This window comes from Anthonomus grandis, chromosome 22 (genome assembly GCF_022605725.1).
Source record: "Anthonomus grandis grandis chromosome 22, icAntGran1.3, whole genome shotgun sequence".
Lineage (NCBI taxonomy): Eukaryota > Metazoa > Arthropoda > Insecta > Coleoptera > Curculionidae > Anthonomus > Anthonomus grandis.
The window spans coordinates 17,536,865-17,559,884 of record NC_065567.1 but is presented as its reverse complement, the minus strand read 5'-3'; the positions used below and the strand labels follow the sequence as shown (position 1 = coordinate 17,559,884).

The window sequence follows — 23,020 nt, the reverse complement described above, 5'->3', positions numbered from 1 at the left end:
ATATTTTGTTTAAAACATAATGTTACATAATAAACTACAACATGAAACATCAATCATAGAAATTAACCAATTCTTCCAAAAAATTTTTATTTTTTAGCAATTTAAACTTATATCATTCTTATTGGTAGACCCTATACTTATGGCTCTTAAATTAATATATATTCACAAACAACATATATAAATAAAACAAACATATATATTCATAAACAGTAGAGTGTTAACACTCTTCACACTCTACTGTTTGTGAATATAAAAAGACTTTGCGCCTCATTTGTTTTACCTTAGTGTAAATAATAAAATATTGTTTTATAGTTGGTGCTTGAACTATAGTACATAATAGTAAAACGTTACAGAAGCTTCAAAATGCATATACTCGTCTCGTAAGAATTAAGAATAAGAATTAAGCACAAACGTTCTCCAGTTGAATCAATCATAGACATCGACTCAATTTTTAAGCTATTTTTCTCTTACAATATTGCAAAATAAAAATAGATATAAAATTGATATACTTTGATTATAATAAGAAAAGAAGTTTTTGGTATTATTTATAAGCCAATGTCCAGCTTTAATATTTTAATAATTTTTGGTTTTTTATATTTAATAAGAATAATCAACCATTTTCTTAAATGAATTTTAAAATGGATGATTAAAATTTAATTATATATTTGCTTATATGACGGTGGATCAATATTAATGGCTACTATTTCAAATGTAATTAGATTTTCTCATTGAATGTATATTACTTAATACCATTTAAATAATATATATTATATGCCTTAAGATATGCTTAAGTTATGTTGCAGGCTGAAGTCTCGAAGACCAGAATATTTTTTTAAATTTAATTTTTTTTGTTCAAATAATATAATTTATTTGTACATCACATTAAGTAAATAAAAAAATTCCTTTTTAGGTCAGTTTCAATTTTATGAATATAACATTGAACCATTATAAAATAAAATAGATATCACCTGCAAAATGCAAATATTTCTGCAAATTCCTAGCAAAATTATTTATTTTACTATCTAGTAAAAACCACATATAAATTGTGGTTACATGAATAAAGTTCCCGTACCCAGACGTTCTAATTCTATATTCGCAACTGAATGAATTATGGAAGTAAATCCAGAGCGTAGAGTTTAATGACACCAAATTTAGGTGAGCTGCAGCCAAAAGTTAAGACGTTGGAGCAATTGTATAATCTGCGCCAAGGTGCATTGTCAAAAGTATCGCAATTAATTACTAAGAAACTGCGGCAACTTCTTTATCTTTTTGTTGGGGGTTTTGCGAGAACAGATGAGCAATAACTTATAAGGTCACAGTTGTTAATTAAGAAATTAATGTTTGCAACTTATAATTTAAGAGGATTGTTCCATTTAACAGCGGTTTTCCTCATCACTTTAATTATGGCCCTGCTATTTGCCAGCCATTTTTCATTTAGGAATTAAATGTTTTTTTAACTTTTTCTTTTATTTATAGCCGCGCCCAAAAACTTTTTACTTATTAAACTTTTATTCTTTACCCCGCTCGCGTATTTTTTAAGCCCGCAATCTTAAAGCGTTCGTCTTTCTGCTTATTTTGCCTAATAACAAATTGCACTTTTATTCTTTTCAGAACACTTAAGACCTGTTATGATAAAATTACAGGCTTTAACTTTAAAAGTAATTAATAAGGCAAATAATTAAGCAATAATTCATATTTTATGTATGAATTTTAATTAATTTTTCGTTTAACAATTTAAACAGATTTTTGCGGTTTGGAGCACCTAATTAACGTAAATTATGTTGAGAAGTGATTTTATTAGCCGACTAGTTTGTAATACAAATTAATTTGTCAAAACACCAGTGATAAGTAATAAAAGTAGAAAAAGTGGCCATATAACGGCAATCAATTACGGAAAAACGGACATCGTAAAATGGGTGTAAAAAAAGCTTAAAGGCGTGTCGGAGAGGATCTTTATTCCCATTGTATTTCGAACAATTGGCATCGAGGAAAAGTCCTAAATGTGCGGTGTAACACATTTGGAGATTTCTAGGGAATTTAGGATAAAGTTACGAGCTAAAATAGAGGTTTGATTCCTGGATTTCTTGGTAATTGTGCATTTTTTTCGGTAAACGAGTATAGTAGCGTTGATTTTATCTTACGTAAGCTTTTGTTATTAAATTATTAGACATTCATTTTCTTTAATAGTCTCCTCTCCATACCTGTATTTTAAATGAGTAAAAACAAAATTGAAAGTAAATTGATGCCTGACTAGACGTTTTATGTGAAGTGTATATTTTTATTAACTTTTACAATTATTTGCTTAATAATTTGTAATTATCGTTTAATCAAATTATTATTAAAAACTAATAGCTTCTTTTAATGGCATCGAAACGTAATAACACCAATGAAACATTTTTTTATAAAAATAATTTAAACTTTTTAAATATTATAATAAAATTTAAACACATACTGCCATTTTGAACTGCATGAAGATATGAATTTATACTTTCTATGGTTTTATTCATCACACACATATTAAAATATGTAAAATCTATATTATTATTAAGGAGAATTATTATTATTTTTTAAATTAATAATAAATTTAAAAAACCTTCCTCATATACCAAATTATTGCAACGAAGAAGAAGAAGAAGAAGAAGAAGAAAGTGTTCGGGTATGGATGGGTTATATCTATGACTCTTTTAATATGAGCTGGATATATTTACTACTTACTACAAATTATCCAAGACTTGCCAGTTATCAACAAGGCGCATTGCTCTCTATGCAATGGCGAAAGGTAAAATTTGTCTTTATTTCTCCAAATTTTACCTCTTTAAAACTAGAGGGTATCACAGGACATAATTATGTCCCACTATAGGATGATCCGATTCGAAATCGCTTCGGATAAGGAGGAAGCGCTCCTCAAGAGAAACCCAAAGCCACCGACTGGATTAAATTTAAAGACCCCATAGTTATTCTTGGTATAGCTACTGCCTCCAAAAAGAAACTAGATACAGAGGTAGTGAGATTAAACAGTATAATTATCAATTCTTACGAGGCACTAACAAGAGATTGCTCTAATTAAATGATACCCTGGATCTTCTTAAAAAAGCTGTAAGAATGTTGCAACGCCGAGGTCTCAAGGAGGGAACTCAAGAGAATCGGCATGTATACTTGACAACAAGAACGAAATTCAAAAAACGACGCTGTAAAAAAGGCTGCTGGTGCTAGTTCTGTAGGGAGATGGAATCTCTCTCAGATACTGAAGCTACTGGGCTTTGACAGAAAAACTGAGATAAGATGCTTAAAGAAAGGTGAACTATGGACCTCAAAGAAAAGAGAGACCATCGAGTTTCTACTTAAAACTCACTTTCCTGCAGAAGGAAATGTTACCCTTGTGGCGAGGATCCAGATTTGGAGCCAGACTAGAACCTTGTCAAAAAAATAGAGAGTGGTAGATGCGGTCTTTATTCCAAAACCTGACAAGATCGCCAGCCAAAGTTCTTTAGGACAATAATCCTGTATTCATTTCTAATGAAGTAGAACTGTAGAGTAGAAAAGATTCTAACAGAATCGCCACTACATAGAAATCAGCATGCCTATATGAAAGAAAAGTCTACGGAAACGGCACTCTGTAGTGAGCAAAGCTGAAAATATTATAGAGAACAATGATATGGCACTTGCTCTTTTCTTTGACGGATAATTTGATAAAACGAAAATAGATTCCATGCCACGCTTTTCTGACCAGGGGCACACCGGTCGTGAACGCATTCTGTAACCGCGTGCAAGCCGCGGGCAGGATGGTGGAGCAAAGGTATCAGAAGAGAGGACTATCGGTCAACCCAGAGAAAACTGAGCTCATTTTCTTTACTAAGAGGCAAAATTTGACAGGCTTCCAACCTCCCACTACGTATCAGACTCGCCCAACATTGGGGCAGCAGGCGAAATGTTTGAGAATTACTTTAGACAGCAAACTCATGCTTAAAACTTACGTAGAGCTCACTAATATGGCAATTACGATGAACAATAGGTACAAGATGTTCTCCAGTAAGGGTCTCATACGGATCCGTGGTATGGTGGCCAACGGCAATAAACGTCGCCAACTTTTAAAAACTGGCTAGATTGCAAACACTGGTCTGTTTGGGAGTTACTGGAGCTATAAGAACAACATCTAAGGCACCTCTAAACATTTTTCTTGGGCTACCGGAGCTCCCAGTCTGGATTAAAAAAGACGCGATGGCAGCGCATAAGAGGATGAAGGATACCGGAGAATGCCGTAATGTTCACTTAGGATAAGGTCATAGAACGATCGTTCTCAGGATGTGTAAGAATTAAGTAACAGCGAGTGGCAAAATAATGTTAAAGAAAGGCTTTCGGGTGGAAATCCCGACAAGAAAGGAATGGTCAATGAACTAAATCAATAACTTAATGGTTTCCAGGCCTGGTACACAGATGGGTCATCCATAGAAATCACCAAGTGAGCCAAAGACAGAGTGTATGGATGAAAACAAATAGAGGGGATTTTTTTTACACTGTTTTCTAATCCGAGGTGTTTGCCATACTTGAAGTAGCAAACAAACGGGAAGCATTGGAAGGTAACGAGAAGAATTCTATCTACTCTGATAGTCAAGCTACCCTCAAGGCAATTTAAATAGCAAGGGCCAGCTTAGCGCTAGTCGTCTAGGAGTACAGAGACGTATTGGAAAGGCTGGCAGTACACAAGGATGTGAAACTAGGAGTCCCAGGACATCATGGTGTCGAGGGCAATAAATGGGTTGACGAACTAGCAAGACAAGATTCCGTTAGCCTCGAGCCGTGTCTCCACCTCAGTGAAAAACAAATTTCCGAGGAAGTTAATAATTGGGACTGGGAAAAAACAAGGACGAATTGGAGAAGGACAAAAAGATGTAGAACAGGCCAACGGGATGATACCAGATCATGATGGTTCTAAAGTAAGGCGGCTGTTAACAAAGTTGTTAACAGCCGCAAGATGTGGCGACAGGTGGAAACAACGACTTGGTGGAAATCCTAACTGGGCATAACTGCCTAAACAAAAATCTATACCTTCTTGACATAAAAAAAATCCATGTTGTCTGAATTGCGGTACAAAGGAGAAAACTTTATATTAAATATTGAGAATTTACGATAAGTGGAGTCGCCTGAGAAGTAAAATTTTTGGAGCAACGAAACTTCAATCGAAAGATCTTAATGATCTGGACTGGGATAACGTGAAAGCTTTTATTAAAAAGACAACTCAGTGAAGACCGTGCATTGGGAGTGGAGGCGTAGGAGTTGGTGATTCTGGAGTTGGTCAAAAGACATTTTCAGGCTTACTTGCCGAGCTCTAGCTCCCACACCTTTACTTGTACTACTACTACTACTACCGACCAATCAGTTACCAACTAGTTTTCTGCGAAAGACTAGTAGATAGAAAGGCTGATTGATCAATATTTTAAAGAAAGCATCGTGATCAAAGGACCAGTTTATGTTCAACAATTCGCTTACCAGACTGGCAAATCCACGGATCTTGTCCTTCACCACCTTATGAAATACACATTGACTCTAAGTTTTGCGTCAGCCTAAATTTTCGGAATTTTTTTTTATCGGCAAAAATAAATTATAAACCTATTAATTTATTAGTTTTATTTACGAAAAAATAAAGATACTAAAAAACTTTTTAAAACCGTGTATTTCTACCTCTAGCGTTTATGCAAGCTTGGAGACGCCTGTCCATTCTATCTAGGAGATTGGAGATATGCTGGAATATTGTACCATTCTTCCTAAGCAGCATGAACAAGCTCTTTAATAGTCATAGGTGGGTTTCTGCATGCTAGCGTGCAACTAATTAACGACAGAACCATTATATTAACTAACACCATACTCTCGTGGCGCAAAATATCTATCGAGCTTCATAGTAAAGTTGTCAAAATGATGGCAGCTAAAGGCTGTCCACAAGGCGAAGTCTTATTCCTAACTCTGTGATGTCTAGTAGTCGACGGGATGTAACGGAGATAAAAGCAGAGCATAAGTACTCTGGTGACTAGGACAATTCTGTCCTAGGACAATTTTGTCCAGTGTGATTTATGTCTATAAATCACACTGGATTTCAAACTCTTCTGATACGATCATGCAGATCAGAATTAAGAAAACCACCTGCACGTTTTGGATTTGCACCCTGGTTTTTCTTAGCCTCTGGGATGCGAAGCTTAATATTGTTAACTAAATTGATTCATGTATAGTCCAACTTCTTCTACGTACCATTTACAGGAAAAAATTTTTAAGGATCGCATTCCTAAGGATGACGGGATCTATGCGAACGACCGAAACTAGAGCCCTTAAAACTCATTGATGAACCTTTGATGAGAACTGCGGACACGCTAGCCCTTGAAAAACTATGGGCTGGTGAAACTAGCGATGTTTCTCTTTTTATTCTCAGGGCGCAAGAATGTTATCTCCCATTGATAGATATGATGGAAATTATTGCACGTGCGATAGTAGATTATGAGAGTTTTGTACCTCATATTGCAGGCAGGTTGGAGTGGCATAACTCTAATATACTTGCATTAATAAGCTGGGGCAGTCCAGAATAAATAGTAGTGTTAGGGTGTATCTTATTTTAAGCTCTATAGTTGTTTCCAGTTTGTTCCTTCAAAACGTTAAAATACCTGTGACAATTTTTTGAATGATGGCAATATTCACAAAGAAGTTATCCCTGTTCAACTGTGAAATTTTTATTCAGTGAATTTGGGGTTGTCTAATATAATAAAAATAAATGATATTACTAGTTTATTTGGACATTGGTAAATAAAATAAGTAAAACGAAAACAATAATATACCAGTTGAAAAATAAAAACATATAAACGTTTTTATGCATCATGAAAACAAAAACATCACATCCAATTCCAAAGTGGATCCATTTCGGAAAAAAAGGGAATATAAAGTCCGATAAGAGACATAAAATACTTAAATTCTTAATAAAAGTGCCCCAAGAGAAAATCAAATTTCATTGGCAGTAAAGAGAAAAATAAAAAGTTCTAAAAATTTAAATATATAAGACGATTTTGATAGGACGAACGAGAACGTAATGCCAATGCTGAAGTGGAGTATATTATTGAGTTTAGAGGGAATCTATTGTCCAGATTGTGGTCTCTCTAAGATGCCCCTTGAAACAGCGGCGCAGGATTGAATATTTATAGGGAGAAATTTTATTTTATGTCGCGCATACTTTAGTTTTATGGTTTTTAAATAAATAAGCATAAAATCTCAAGTCAGTTTTTATCATAATTATGTTATGATTAACTTTATTTACTACATTATGTATTTTCTTTAATATCCAGCAAATATGCGTCGTAGTATTTCACCATTTAGATTTTCTCGATATAGTAATGCCTTTCTTTTGTGTGGATAGAGGATTTCTAACTGATAGCAGATTTTTTTGTAAGAATATTATAGAATTTTCTTAAAATTTATCTAATAGTGGCCTAGTTTAAAAATTAACTTTTCCAATAATAGGGTATCTAATCTTTGTCTTGAAAGGAATTTTCCTAACATTATTTCATTAACCAAATTTAAGATTATAAAGATCTAAACTTTCACCTAGAAAATCGCCCTATAAACTTTACTCTACAATTAACTATCACTTAATAATTTCTATTGCCTAATTTGTGTAATCGCAACTGCTGGCACAAATTTTGTTTAAACTCAAAAAATTACTATATCTTAACTTAAATTAGTAAATTTTGCCACTGTGAATAAACGTAATTTTTTTTAAATATATGTTTCTTCGCGGAAAACCTTACACGTAAAATAAATTTTAATCTGAATTTAAATTTCAATAAATTTTACATCAAAGAAACAGATTTTGCAGTTTATATTTATGAATGAGTGAAAACTCTAAAAAACAATCATTAATATTTAACTGAAAGAAAAATACTCTAGTATCTCCTAAATATAAAAAGCCTTTTTTTTGAAAATATAATAATAAGATTCCATGCAATCTCTGTAACATTTGCAAATATTTACTTTTATTTTTTGGCTCTTAGATATGTCGCAAACAATATTTTCTGAAAACCAGATTTGAGTTTTCCATCTCTGTGCTCTTTTATGTGAGAGGGGTCATCGCAGATTTGTTAGCCCTTTGGTCTATAAAAAAAGGGATGCATTCTGATATGATCTGCGGTTATGAACCATTATTATTATGATAGATTTTTACATAAAAATATTTTCTTTTTCCCTTTGGAGTTAATTGAAACAAGGTTAGTCTCTTACTAATTTTACCCTTTAAGATTTATGAATGATATTATTAAATTAAGTCGCCTATACAGGGTGTTTTAGAACTATGGAATCAAACTTCTGGGGGTTGTTCAGTGCAACAGAAGAATCCATTTGAGTATAGAAACCCATGTCCGGAAATGCGATGCTACGCCACTACGGCCCTAAGACGCGTTAAAATTTATAAAAAAACATTAATTACCTAAATAGGATCTGCTGCATTAATTTTTACCTTTTGTACATGATACCATAACAACAATTGTTTAAAATCAACGCTTATCAATGTCAATTCTCAATGTCATGTTTAAAAATTTTATAGGTTACAACATTTATTGCTAATGGAAAACTTTATCAATCAAGAATTGGCGGATATGCATTTGGCATACGGAGCAACAAACTGCAATGCACGAGCAGCATCGCGGTTGTATCATGAACGTTATCCCGAACGACAGCATCCTGGATACAAAAAGTTTATTGCGGTTCATCGGCGGCTCGCTGAGACAGGCATGTTTAAGACCAAGATGCATGATACTGGTGTTGCTCGAAACGTAAGAACGGTCGAATTTGAAGAAGAGGTGCTTCAGCGAGTTGCCAATAAACCATCAAATAAGACACGTGACGTCGCTAAGAATATGAATACGAGTAACGCTTCTGTCTGGCAGGTACTACACGAGCAACAACTCCATCCTTACCACTTCCAGAAAGTTCAAGGTATGACTGCAGCCGATTATCATCCTAGAGTTCAATTTTGTCGATAGCTTCTGGATCACATCCTTGCAGAACCAAATTTTTTACGATATGTTTTGTGGACCGTTGAAGCCTCTTTCACAAGAGACTGTATTTTTAATAGTAGGAATAGCCATGTTTGGGACGAAGAAAATCCTTATGCAATTTTTCCAAGAAAACCGGTAAAAAGTATGACCTAAAGGTATACCGGAACGGTTAACAGGACCTATTTATCTACGTTTCTTGGAGGAAGTTCTCCCAGAACTCCTTGAAAATGTTCCACTAAACGTTAGACAGCAAATGTGGTTTCAGCATGATGGAGCGCCGGCTCACTTTGCTGTACAAGTACGCGAGTATTTGGCTCAGCGGTTTGGGCACCATTGGATTGCCAGAGGTGGAGCAGTTTCTTGGCCTCCTAGGTCACCCGATTTAATGTCGCTCGATTTTTTCTTGTGGGACATGTAAAGTCTTTAGTCTACGAAACTCCAGTAGAATCAGAGCTAGACTTAATTGGACGATTAACAGCAGCATTTGAAATCATTCAAAACGAGGATCAAATTTTTAGTGTAGTCCGCCGAAATCATGTGCGACGTTTAAATCGGTGTATTGAGGTTGGAGGAAGACATTTTGAACAATTATTGTGATGGTATCATATACAAAAGGTAAAAATAAATGTATCAGATCTCATTTAGGTAATTAATATTTTTTCTAAATTTAAACGCGTCTTAGGGCCGTAGTGGCGTAGTGACACATTTCCGGACATGGGTTCCTATACTCAAATGGATTCTACTATTGCACTGAACAACCCCTAGAAGTTTGATCCCATAGTTCTGAACCACCCTGTAGAGTAATCTATAAGAAGTTTTATTTCAACTGAATGACCACTAAAAAAATCCAATTTTTATCTCCACCAGCTAAAAAAAAATTATATAAAAAAAGTGTTTCCATGTTTTAAAGTTGCAATTTAGGAGGAATTCTTTATGTAAACTACTGCATAACAACTATTAAATGATATTTTATTTTTATTTTGACATACATCTTAAAAACCTAATATTAGTCCACCTTAAGACAGTTTTAATTTGAAAACAACAGTATACTCACCAACAACATGGAGATATCCAAACTGTGTTTTGGCAGTAACAGTATTGATCTGACACATATATCTTCCTTTATCTTCTTCTTGAACATTGCTTATATGAAGAAACCAAGTACGATGTTTATCATGGGACACACTTATTCTAGGGTTTCGTGTAATAACGTGAGTGTGAACGGTGAGGATTGCTGACTGTTCGTAGTGCATCCAAGCAACCTGTAAAATAAAAATAAAATCTTAATTATATAGTTAGAGTTATTGCAACTAAAGTTTATAATTTAAAAGCAGATTTTTTTAATGTCACCAGTTATAAGAGAAACTTTTATATTTTCTAACCAAGGCTTGTCAGTATGGTGCACTTTTAACATAAAGTCTCAATATATTACCAGTTCCACGTAGTTTTGCCTGGAATCTTATCAATAAGTTACTTGTTTTGAAAGTTCCGGGATTGTAAGAAATAGAGAAAAATCGGAAAACACTTAACTTACCGCCGAAGTTTCGGAATTGAAAAAGATTCGAATTTTAATACTGTCCGTTTTGGTTTATATTTATCCCGAAAAGTTTCCCCAAGCCATACAGTGTTTAATTCAACTTTACTTAAATTACTTCTATACTTTTATTACCTTATTTTGTTCGTTTCGCTAAAGTTTTGGCAGACTTATATTTACACAATGGCCCATAATTAATAATTAGCTATTGGAAACTTAAATATAGGTATACCGGACGGCTATGAACATAAGAGATAGACAGGCCTTATTTTAATATTTATACACTTTACAGCCCTATTATAGCTATCTAACATCTCACCCGCTTGTCTTAAAGTATTACGTCATCTTTTCGTAAGAATTTTCTCATTGTGGTTTCTTAGTTTGTCAGTTGTGCCAGCTGAGTATTTTTGATATGTGTTTATTATTACTTTTTCTTACTAACGAGGTTATAGAAATTATAATGTAAATTTTTTCAGCTGTCCAGAAAAGCACCTGTTTTATCAGAATTTCAGGTCTAGCATTGCGATCCAGATATATCCAGGCAAGGTCCAGCTATAATAAAAGTTCGAAGTCGTTTTCTTCCGTTTCGAATTCAGAAAGAATCCTTTTATATACTATTAGAAATCATTATGTCCTATCTAACTCTATTACCAGTCTTTTAAAATTAACATTCTTTATCATTCTTCTTCTGTTTTCTTGTCATTAGCGCTATCTGTACTTTGTCGACCGTCTTTCTAAAGAGACTTCTCATAATCTCATTATATCGTTGTTGAAAATTCTTTAGCCGCGATATTCTTCGTCGCTCTTGTCTTCTGCCTTCGATTTTTACCTGCTATTATTAATTTGAGAAGTCCGTGCCTTTCGTTTCTGTGAATGTGTCCAAAGTCTTCCATCTATCGTTTTTTAAATTAAAGTAAGCATAATATGGAGATTTTTTGACATTCTGGCAAGTACATTCATACTTTGCGCTCTCCATTTAGGATATTTTTAATATCCACATTTCAAGAACATCTATTTTTCTTACACACGGCGTCTGTTAGAATCCTCACTACTGAAGCCGTAACAACATAGTACTTGAGTTCCAACAGAGAACGAAAAACACGGCAATACAACACGGACTTCTCTTTTACAAATGATGCTCTTGCCTGTTCAATTCAGTCACGGATCTCTTTCATATCATCCCAGTTTCCGTTGACCTGGCATCCAAGATATTTGTATGACTAAAAATTCTATTTTTTGTTTCTATACCTGTAGAGTATGTTTTCCAATCTGAATCTTACTTATGACCAACCAGTTTTTTTGATGTTTAAATTTAATCCAAATTCTACACTATTATTTGTCACATGGTCAAAGGTTGTTTACGTTCGCGCCAAATAATAATGGTGTAAAAATGCAACACTGTCAACAGCCTGACATTTGTTGATTTGCTCTAATTGGTTCAGTTGTTCCAGTAAGGATTTGGATTTATTTTGAGGCCTCTATTGTCTAGAATGATCACAAGCTTTTCACCCTATCGAAACACTTTTCGTAGCCTATGAAATAGGTATAAACATGAACAGAGACGTCCTTAGATCTTTGAACCAACACCTGGATACCAAACAGCGCTTTCCTCTTATCAAATCCGTTACGAAAACCGAAATTCGCCCTTGAAGGACTCGTATTTTGTATACATATATTCTCTTGATCAATCCACTTTGTAATATGTTTATTGCTAGAGACCACAGAATATAAAAAAGTTCAAGGTACCGCCAAAAAATCGAAATACAACAATAATATGTTAATTCATCCTTCCATTATATTTTATAATTTTGACACTTGTTTGCAGCCACCTTAAAGCATCCTAAAGCATGACGTTATAACTTGATCACCTCTATAATAAAAAAAGATCTGTCTACATAACTTAAATGGATACGATACCCACCTTACAAAAAACACTTTTGACCTATATTTTGGAAAAGGTAAAATGGATTTAACCCTGAAAATTGGTAACGTTAAACTTTACTAAATTTGTTACGATATTTTTTAAGTTTACAGAAGTTTTGGCATAAATGTATTTACAGACTAACAATTCGTTCGCAATTGAGCTTCTGTAAATTTCTATGCTTTCTGTATTAAAAAGTCACACATTAAGCAGTGTTAATTATTAACTCTGATTTAAATCTCAGTGAGTCCAAATTAAAATTTACTTGATCATACATAAAAATTTATATTATTTGCGTAATTTGGCATCATCACATTATACGTACAACTATAAAGCAACTTATTATAAAATTAAATTTAAAGTTAATTTTTTTTAAATATCTGTACCACCATAAAACGTGTGATAAAATAAATCTTATACCAATTACTAAAAACAATCATGTAATAATTAAACTTGATGTCAACAAGTAAGAAACCCAAAGTTTATGGATCTGTTTGTATGGAAGTAGCAATGCATATTTTATGTTCGGTTATGAAAAGGCAATAAAATTTTATGCAATAAAGTCCAAAGGGCGTTTTCGTAAAGAACTTCTCTATCAAATAGGCAATCAGCAACGAAGCGGGGATAAAATAAACTAGAAATTAGGAATGACATAGCAGCTATTTTACAGTATAGGAGTGAAGATGGTTGGAACTTAAAATTGCATATTTATGTTTAATCATGGGAATCCTGTATTTGATTTTCTCATTCTCATAAATTTTCTCATAAATTGTTCGATTTCATATGGGTTTTTACTTATTTAACATTATACTGGTAAAAAATATGTAGAGGGAATAGTTTTTTTCCCCAAGAAAATGGAAATTCTAATAATATATTTATTAAGTCTTTATTATATATATATATATTTTATAAATGGTTTTTTTCTTGTTAAATTACAACGCTCCAAAAATTAATTGAAAATGCGTGAACTGATTAAGTAAAATTAAAGCTTCAGGATCAGTTTTTATTAAAAAGCCAATTAAGTATTTTAATTAAACATCAAAAATAATATTTAACCGATGAAAACCTATTAAGTAAAAGAAAATGATTCGGATTTAAGCCGAAGAAAACTGTTGTTAAATATAAAAGAGTAATTACAGAAAATCATTAAAAAAAGGTTTTCAAGATGAGAGTAATATTAATATTAGTATAAAATATAGTAGTAATTTTATGGTTATATAGCTATGCAAAAAATAAATATAATGACTAGAAAAGAAAATATTAACATCGGGTAGAAAAAGATTATTCTCCTAAAAAACATTAGCGATTCATATTTACAAAAATTAGAGATCTAAGTTTAATATACAGGGTGTTTCAGAACTATGGGATCAAACTTCTAGGGGTTGTTCAGTAGAATCCATTTGAGTATAGGAAATGAATGAGAAAAAATATTAATTACCTAAATAGGATCTGATGCATTTATTTTTACCTTTTGTATATGATACCATCACAACTATTGTTCAAAATGTCTTCCTCCAACCTTAATACACCGATTTAAACGCCGCACATGATTTCGGCGGACTACACTAAAATTTTGATCCTCGTTTTGAATGATTTCAAATGCTGCTGTTATTCGTCCAATTAAGTCTAGCTCTGATTGTACTGGAGTTTCGTAGACTAAAGACTTTACATGTCCCCACAAGAAAAAATCGAACGACGTTAAATCGGGTGACCTAGGAGACCAAGAAACTACTCCACCTCTGGCAATCCAACGGTGCCCAAACCGCTGAGCCAAATACTCGCGTACTTGTACAGCAAAGTGAGCCGGCGCTCCATCATGCTGAAACCACATTTGCTGTCTAACGTTTAGTGGAACATTTTCAAGGAGTTCTGGGAGAACTTCCTCCAAGAAACGCAGATAAATAGGTCCTGTTAACCGTTCCGGTAGAAGGTATGGCTCAATTAAATAATCATCAACAATGCCTGCCCATACGTTGACAATTAATTGCATAAGGATTTTTTTCCAAACATGGCTATTCCTACTATTAAAAATACTGTCTCTTGTGAAAAAGGCTTCATCAGTCCACAAAACATATCGTAAAAAATTTGGTTGTGCAATGTGATCCAGAAGCTATTGACAAAATTGAACTCTAGGATGATAATCGGCTGCAGTCATACCTTGAACTTTCTGGAAGTGGTAAGGATGGAGTTGCTCGTGTAGTACCCGCCAGACAGAAGCGTTACTCGTATTCATATTCTTAGCGACGTCACGTGTGCTATTTGATGGTTTATCGGCAACTCGCTGAAGCACCTCTTCTTCGAATTCGACCGTTCTTACGGTTCGAGCAACACCAGTATCATGCATCTTGGTCTTAAATATGCCTGTCTCAGCGAGCCGCCGATAAACCACAATAAACTTTTTGTATCCAGGATGCTGTCGTTCGGGATAATGTTCATGATACAACCGCGATGCTGCTCGTGCATTGCAGCTTGTTGTTCCGTATGCCAAATGCATATCCGCCAATTCTTGATTGGTAAAGTTTTCCATTAGCAATAAATGTTTAAAAATTGTAAACTATAAAATTTTTAAACATGACATTGAGAATTGACATTGATAAGCGTTGATTTTAAACAATTGTTGTTATGGTATCATGTACAAAAGGTAAAAATAAATGCAGCAGATCCTATTTAGGTAGGTAAAGTTTTTATAAATTTTAACGCGTCTTAGGGCCGTACTGGCATAGTGACGCATTTCCGGACATGGGGTCCTATACTTAAATGGATTCTTCTGTTGCACTGAACAACCCCCAGAAGTTTGATCCCATAGTTCTGAAACACCCTGTATATACTAATTTTTAAAACGTTGCTTTTTCTTTCAAAAAAGGGCAGTATTGGAAACAAATGTTTAGTAAACAATCCCGAAGATAAAAAGTGATAAGCTTAGGCTATAGTAAAACCCCTTTGCAGAAACCATTTCAAATGCACCAAAGCATAAATATACCCAAAGAAGTGTAAACAATATTACCAAATAGTAGGTGCAAACAAAACATTTCTTATTTAACTTACGATTGGTTTGGATGTTTTTCTGTGCCAATAAATTGTTTTATTTGGCAATACTTCGCCTATTTGTCGGGTGGCTGAAAACTTATAAAAACGTTTAGTTAGCTAGGAATTCAATACTGAATTATTCTAATAAGAAAGTAATGAACTACGTATCTATTTTCAATGCATATTTAGTATTATCTAATAATAATTTCAATTAGTTGAAAAAAATCACTATAAAAATAAGTGGATATAAAACTTAAAAGTAATAACGAATTTAATCCAGGTATAGGTTTTATAGGCGAAATCCTCAATTTTTTCAATTTACTGGGAAACTTTGCGGTTTTCGTAAGAAAAGTTTTAGATCTGAAATCGATATAAGCACGACCCGCTTAAGAAATTCTGTCTATAAGTTACACTTTCATATAAAAACGTAGCAAGGTTTTACACAATGTCGGTATTCAGTAAAAAGCCAAGCGGAGAAAGACCGCTCTGACGCCATAAAAACGGTTCGAAAGTTTCCCATTTCAAACTTAAAACGTTCTTATTGTTGATGAGCGTTTATCTACTTTTCGTAAGAGAGAGAGGGGTTTCCGCCTCGTATTTTCTTGGAAATAGCATCATTCACCTTGATATAATCTCGAGAAGTCATCATAAAAGTGTTTAATTTATACTTTTTGATTTACGGAGACAAATTAAGGTGATATATTTTCAGATTTGCTTCAATTTTTTTTATTTGCTTTTGCTTAAATTTGTTTTTCTTTATGACAAATAAGGTTTGTTTTATTAAGGTTAGTTTTTATTATATTTTTTTTAATAAATTACTCGTGAAACTTATAAAAAAAATTTATTTGTTATAGTTATTTTAAAAACTTAAATTGAATATTAAGTGTTGAGTCACAATAAATTATTTCACAATATTGGCCGTACCTATTCAGGAATCATTATTCAGCTCGAATAATATAAAGCGATCTTAAGCATTAAATAGACTATATCGAAATATTATTGCCGATAACTGAATTAATTTTACCATAATGCTTTTCATCAGATAACCTAATACGATTTGCAATTTGCTGCATCACATTATCAAAATTAGTATTTACTGGATATACTAAAGACCCATTACGAATCCATTAGAGTTAGTTATTATTAGCAATAACTTTTTCATATTTTAAACTATTTAAATAGAATTTTTTTTCAAGGAAAGTGGTGTACTTAACTAAAGTGAAAATATACAATTACGTACCCATATCTAAACACGCATCCGCAGAAAAAAAACAAAAATTAAAAGAAAAAATACATTTTGCACAATACAATAACAAAAAAAAATCATGTTATTAATTCTATAATATACTTAATTTACGATATCTTTAATGATTTTCTGCATAAGTGTTTCTCGTTAATTCTCAAAGTAGCGCCAAAGCTTTAAAATTAATGACTGTGATAAACCAATTATCCTTCTAGTAGCAAAAACTAAACAGAACTGTCGGCAGCGAATATCCTGCCATCTTTGTATGCATATTTGAGGCGATGAATAAATGCAATTTATAGTAATTTGTTATTTAATGTATAATTAATGGATCACTTAGGTAGGAAAGTAGTAATAAGTATTCTGCTTAGTATTTACATTACAGTGAAAAGTATTATTTTTGCCAAATAAGTCTAAATGAAGAAAGATTTGTGATTTTATAAGTTATTTATAATATATTGGATTCTATTTTGTATTGTAATAGTTCCATACTTTCATCTTATTTCTATACTTTATTCCGTAGGGTATCTCTTCTAGCTTCTGTTTCGGAATGGGTATATGTGACGCCATCTAAGAATCATGCTACGATACGTGGAATGATTTAAGGTCAGCGTATCTAAAAAGGTCAACTATTTAAATAAATATTGCGTCTAGTTTAAAATTTTATGAGGTGGAGCCATTTGACAGTAATGTTTTAAAAACAAAATTAAATATTTAGTCGTACAAAAAGTTTACAGAAATTCAAAATCTTATTCTAAAGGCGCCTTCGTCCCCTAACATCTCGTACAAGAAGTTTGTTCGCACCATTCTCTCAAAGCCTTCCTTTTGTACCACCAAGTCGATTTTTTAATATTTTCGCACTTTTCTTTGACTTCAATTTGAAGTTCTACAGGATTTTTGTCCCTTTGAATATATCGGAGAGCTTTTTCTGAACAGCATCTAAGTCCACTATAATATGAATTAAGGACTCGTGTAGGTCATCTCTCTCTTTTTTAAGGGTATCTTTAGCATTACTGAGATTAGTCTAAACCTAGGCAAGGGACGCATCTGTGACCTTGGGTCAAAGTGGCATCCATCTGACGAACCTAGTTTGTCTCAGGAAAACAAACTAAACACTAGGACGCTACCTGTAAAACTGTTTAATGGAGGCTACAAATAACCTCCAGCTCGAAGTGCTGACAGAATCAGTTACAGTGGCTATCAAAGACGCATTTGAAAAATCATGTCCCCTAAGCAAACCATGTTAGGCAGAGAACACTGCCTGGTGGAACCAAGGTGAGCTTAGGTGGGCAATAAGAAAACTATTCAACGGAGCAAAAAGAACTGGGAAATGGAATCAAAATAGACAAAGCTTACTCAAATATAATGATGCCATAAAAAAAAAAGCTAAAAGGGAAGGGTCAAGGAAACTATGCAGATACCTAAAAAGGAGAGAGCAAAAAGGAAAAGCTTATAAAGGATAAGCTTTTTTTCCAGTTCCAAGTTAAGAACTGGAAAAAAAAAGCTTGTAACATATGAGAAAGTTAAATGGGCGATATACACCTTCAAACATAATTAATCCTTACATAATAGCTTACATAATTCATCCTAAACACAAAAAAAAGTTTATCGAAAGGTATATCAGGAACGTTGCACCACGGATAAGCCCTCTACATCCACACCAATATGCCGACCAAACAGGTAAATCTTGTAAATCAGCGATCCACGAGATAACCCAGAGAGTCGAGCAATCTGTAAACAATAAAGAAATTGCCCTACTAGCCTTCTTAGACATTGGGGGAGCATTTGAGAAAACGTTATGTGACAAACGTCTTAACTAATTATGCCTGAACGAGGTATACATCCCATGATGGCCAGCAACAGACTCATAGGCCCAGAACCAATATGCTGTGCCAGTTATAATAACTGGAAAAGGAATATCAGACACTAATTGGAACTTAAGCATATAAACTACTGGAAGCAACTGCCAAAGCTGGAACTGTAAAACTCATTTGAGCAGCCCACCCTTCAGAAAGAGTAAGAACATACTGGGCGAGTCCAGGCAATAACTGCAAAAGATAGCAGGGTTGCTCACAGGCCATGCACTCTGCAGGAAACATCTACACGGATTCGGGAAAGTAGATACACCACTATGTAGATGTTGTGAGGAAAAGGAAGAATCTACACTAACTATGCTTCAGGGAAGCATTCAACCAGACCAGTGCGAGGATCCTGGGAGGAACCAAACATTCAAGAAAGAGGATAAGAACTACACCACTGGGCAAAATACTGGTCTTCCTAGAAGCAATAAAACTAAACATTTGGGAGTAAATCTATGGGACACAATAGGACGACAACAGAGCAAACCGCAGTACAGGGAACTAACTGATACCATCCAATCGGGAAGTAGGTAACCGAGTACGGAGTACATAATCAGATTATACTGATATTATGTCGATTTCGTACCCAAGTCTAGTTTTGTAGTTTGCAACCCTGTTTGTAAGGTATGTATTTGATTTAAGGTAATTTTTTTTTAGGACATGCGTAAGTTATATCGCTTAACCTGACAGAATAATATTCAGTATTATTTGACATGTGAAGAACATTTTCTTTTCGAAAACACAGGTTTGTCACACATGTTTGAAACAAGGCTATAGAAAAGGCTATTTTATAGTTTTCCACCAACTCTCGTTGCTTGATTTGGAAGCTTCCTCGAGAACCGATCCATCCAAGTTGTCGTTGATGGACACACCTCGCCAAGGTTTCGAATTGACGCCAGTATTCCTCAGGGATGCATCTTTTTCCCTATCCTCTTCTTGTTATATATCAATGACTTAGTCGACAACACTTCTAATTTAATTTACAGCTTTGCTGATGAAAGCAGATTGGGTTTTGTTTGAAGTCGTCCAACCAAATGACTTCAGCCGAGACCCAGCGCCATAAGCATCACCAGGTAACAACTGTTAGTGCCGACCTATAAATCATTTTGGAGCGAGGTGAGTGCAACCTAATTAAGTTTAACACAGCTAAGACTAACGCTGTTGTATTTATGAAGAAGGCTCCCTCTGCTACCTTATTATGTCCAGGCTTACTTTGCCAGGGTCTTCATCAGTTCGTTTGTTAAGTGTAGAGGTTAAAAGTAATATGTCTTGGCAAGATAATATAGCGAAAACATTTAAAGCGGCTGAATACGCTGCAGCAGGTTTTAACGCTTTATAAGGCCCAAATTTATACATCTCTTCAGTATTACTCTTATATATGGAGCGTTGCACCCAAATACACTTCGAAGCTGCTTGACTCCATTCAGACTTATAAAAGATCTAGAGATAACTAAAACCTTCAATACTTTGATGCATAGAAGGAAGGTTGCGGATCCGACTTTGCTTTATCGACACTATCACGGTAAATACTCTTCCGAACTGGCCCATATCATTCCACCCAGAGCTATACACGCAAGATCTACTGGACAGGTAGATGGGAATTATGCATATTGAGTGCTTCTCGAGGCTAGCCCTTTTTATGGAAAAATGCAAGTCTGTAGAATCAACTCCCAAAGCACGTCTTTCCTATACATTACAACTTGCAGAAATTTAAGAATATCCACAGACACCTTCGTAGCACTGGCGCTATTCGTTATACTGGCGTACCACAGGATTCGTCCTTTTGAGTCAGTCTATTCCATGGAAAATGAATAACTTACGCCGGAGCATCGCTTACAAATTATTGAATTGTATTTTCAAAATCAGTGTTTAATGAAAAATATCTCCCCTTGTGGTGCAAGTGAGAGCTTGGATTAATGAAATTATAAAATACAGCTCGTCTAAGAGTTAAAGTCGCCAGATCATCGTTTGCGTTATGAATTCAAAATTGTCTATTCATTTTAAATATTCCAAAAAATTACTACTTAGTCTGGTTTACGAGCCAGCAATAACATTTTGTATTTCTTTAAAAATGCTGTCCGAGAGCAAGTAACCATGACATATAGAGCAACGATTACTAAATACATTGGTGCACATGATTTGTGGTTCCAACGTGATGGTGCCTGGCCACAGGACTTGCCACAGCTAGCGAAACTACTGAGTTATTGAAGGAATATTTTGATTATTATATTATCTCGCCACAATCAATAAAAATATAACGTCAATTGACCTCCAAGATCATGTAATTTCATGCCATTAGGCTGCTCTTTGAGGAGCTATGTGAAATCACAGGTCTATTTCGACCAACAAATAACGATTATGCTTTGAAAGCCAATATAACACACGTCATTAATGGTGTTTGAAAATTGGACTCAACGAATTACAGCCAGTTGCGGGCAACGTTTAAAAGAAATTATTCGCAAATACTAATTGTTATGAACCACTCAAATATGGACTTTGAATATTAAATCAGTTTTTATGCGTTTTTCTTTGCTTAAGACTGCCGGTATCCCAATTATTAACAGTTATTTAATAATTGCGACTTAGTTATTTAACGGTTAACTTGAGGTAGCGGTAAAAAATGAATAATTTACTTTTTTTCTAAAAAACTCCTTGATATATTGTACTTCCTCGTATATATAGCTGTACGTCACATAGAAAACACAAGTTAACAGCTATTAGCAATATATTTAAGGTATTATATTCTTTAAAGTTATAATTTCATTTAAAATTTTCAGTCTTACTAGTTTTAAATTCTTGGAGCTTAGCTCTTGGACTATTAAAACATAAATTCAAAAGGTACTATTAGATTTGTCTTGATTAAACAAATTTAATAAATTCCAGCAGGAGTTTGGTAACCACAGTTACAAAGTATGTATGTGTGTTCACCGCTTTAGGTGAAAATTATTTATCACCCTGGCGCGAAGAAGCGAATATATCACGTTGACACAAATTTTCATTTCCCTTTTTTCCGTTCGGAGTCGCAAAAAAAACCTTAAACTTATGTATGCAGCCTGTGATAAATGGCTTGTAGATGCTGTTGTTGTTTAACAATGTTTTTCTTATATTCAAATGATACGTAAATAAAACATTCTACACAGAATTTAAGCTTATAAATAATGCATAAATATGAACTCATTAGGCAGCCAAATAATACCTTAGATTAAAAAAAAACAATTTAGAAAAATTTGTTAAAAAAGAAATAAGATTCGAATAGTTTTAACGTATGACCAGTGAAACCTAGATTATTTCAATTTTGTCAATCAAAATTTTATGGTTACCTGTATCGAAGGCTTTGGCCATGTCCAGAAAAATGCAAATAATTGTTAATTTTTTTTAAGTCTGGTAAATATATCATGTTAAATTAAAGCCATTAACTCGAGTTATCTAGAAATGTTAACAGATGATTGGTGAATAATTTTTATTATTATCACACAGCCAATCATAGTCCATTGTGTTGATGGACTAAATATTTATGAGATTTTACATACTCGGATATGTTGTTACTTTGAATCAAGTTTGTAATTTGTTTTACTGTTATTTTTTATAATTACCGTGATACTTATTAAGTGTACGTTAAATAGCTATAACTTATAAACAAATTATTTTTTTTTATTTAAGACATTTTTTTAATTTAAATAAAAGAAAGTTTAAAATTTAATTTAATTTGGACTTGTTTAAAAGTGAAATGTAAGCACATGATTAAAAATTGTTACTTTTTAAAGGTATATTTATGATAGAAGATATGTATATAAATATATATTAATAATGTTTGCCTTATTTCCAAATATGTTAAATATTGACTATTACACGTTTGCTGTATTTTCTTACTATTAGCAAATTGTTAAATGGATTTTTGGTTTACCTTTTAATCCATAAAGTGCTTATTTTATAGTGAAAATCTTAAGCAGGGTCATATAGTGTATAAAATTTATAAAAACGAAAAAAAGGCTAAGACCAAAACTAACAACAAATGGAAAATAATACCTAATTTATAATATATTTCAAAGCGGGTTATTTTAAAACTTAAAGGGTTCAGAGACTGAAATCGGAAAACTGTTATATTTAGCGAGTAGCGGGTTCGAAAATTAGCCTGGCTTAGTCAACTCGGTTGAAAACTTTTAATCGCCTTAATGCCCTCGCAAATATTACAATTATTCAAAGTCACGTACGATATTCTTATCAAATCCATAACTTACAAAGCGGAGAGCTCCCCCTTAGGGCATTATTGTATCTTATAATTACATTTTGCGATCGGAAATCAAACATTCAAACAGATTAAAGCGTTTATTGGAATGGTTTAACTCTAAGACTGTAAATCTGGAAGGTAACCGTTTTTTATCTTTTATCTTCTTGACTTTTCTTTAATAT

At 33.5% G+C, this 23,020-nt stretch overlaps 1 protein-coding gene across 2 annotated transcripts in view; it reads right to left on the bottom strand.

The window, feature by feature from the left end:
• LOC126748374 (neurotrimin-like) overlaps nt 1–23,020 on the bottom strand; it is a 353,177-nt gene that overhangs the window by 139,444 nt on the left and 190,713 nt on the right. For both annotated transcript variants that reach the window (XM_050457564.1, XM_050457563.1), the window contains exon 3: nt 10,081–10,288. In XM_050457564.1, coding sequence (XP_050313521.1) covers nt 10,081–10,288 — 208 coding nt within the window. The remainder of the gene's footprint in view (nt 1–10,080; nt 10,289–23,020) is intronic.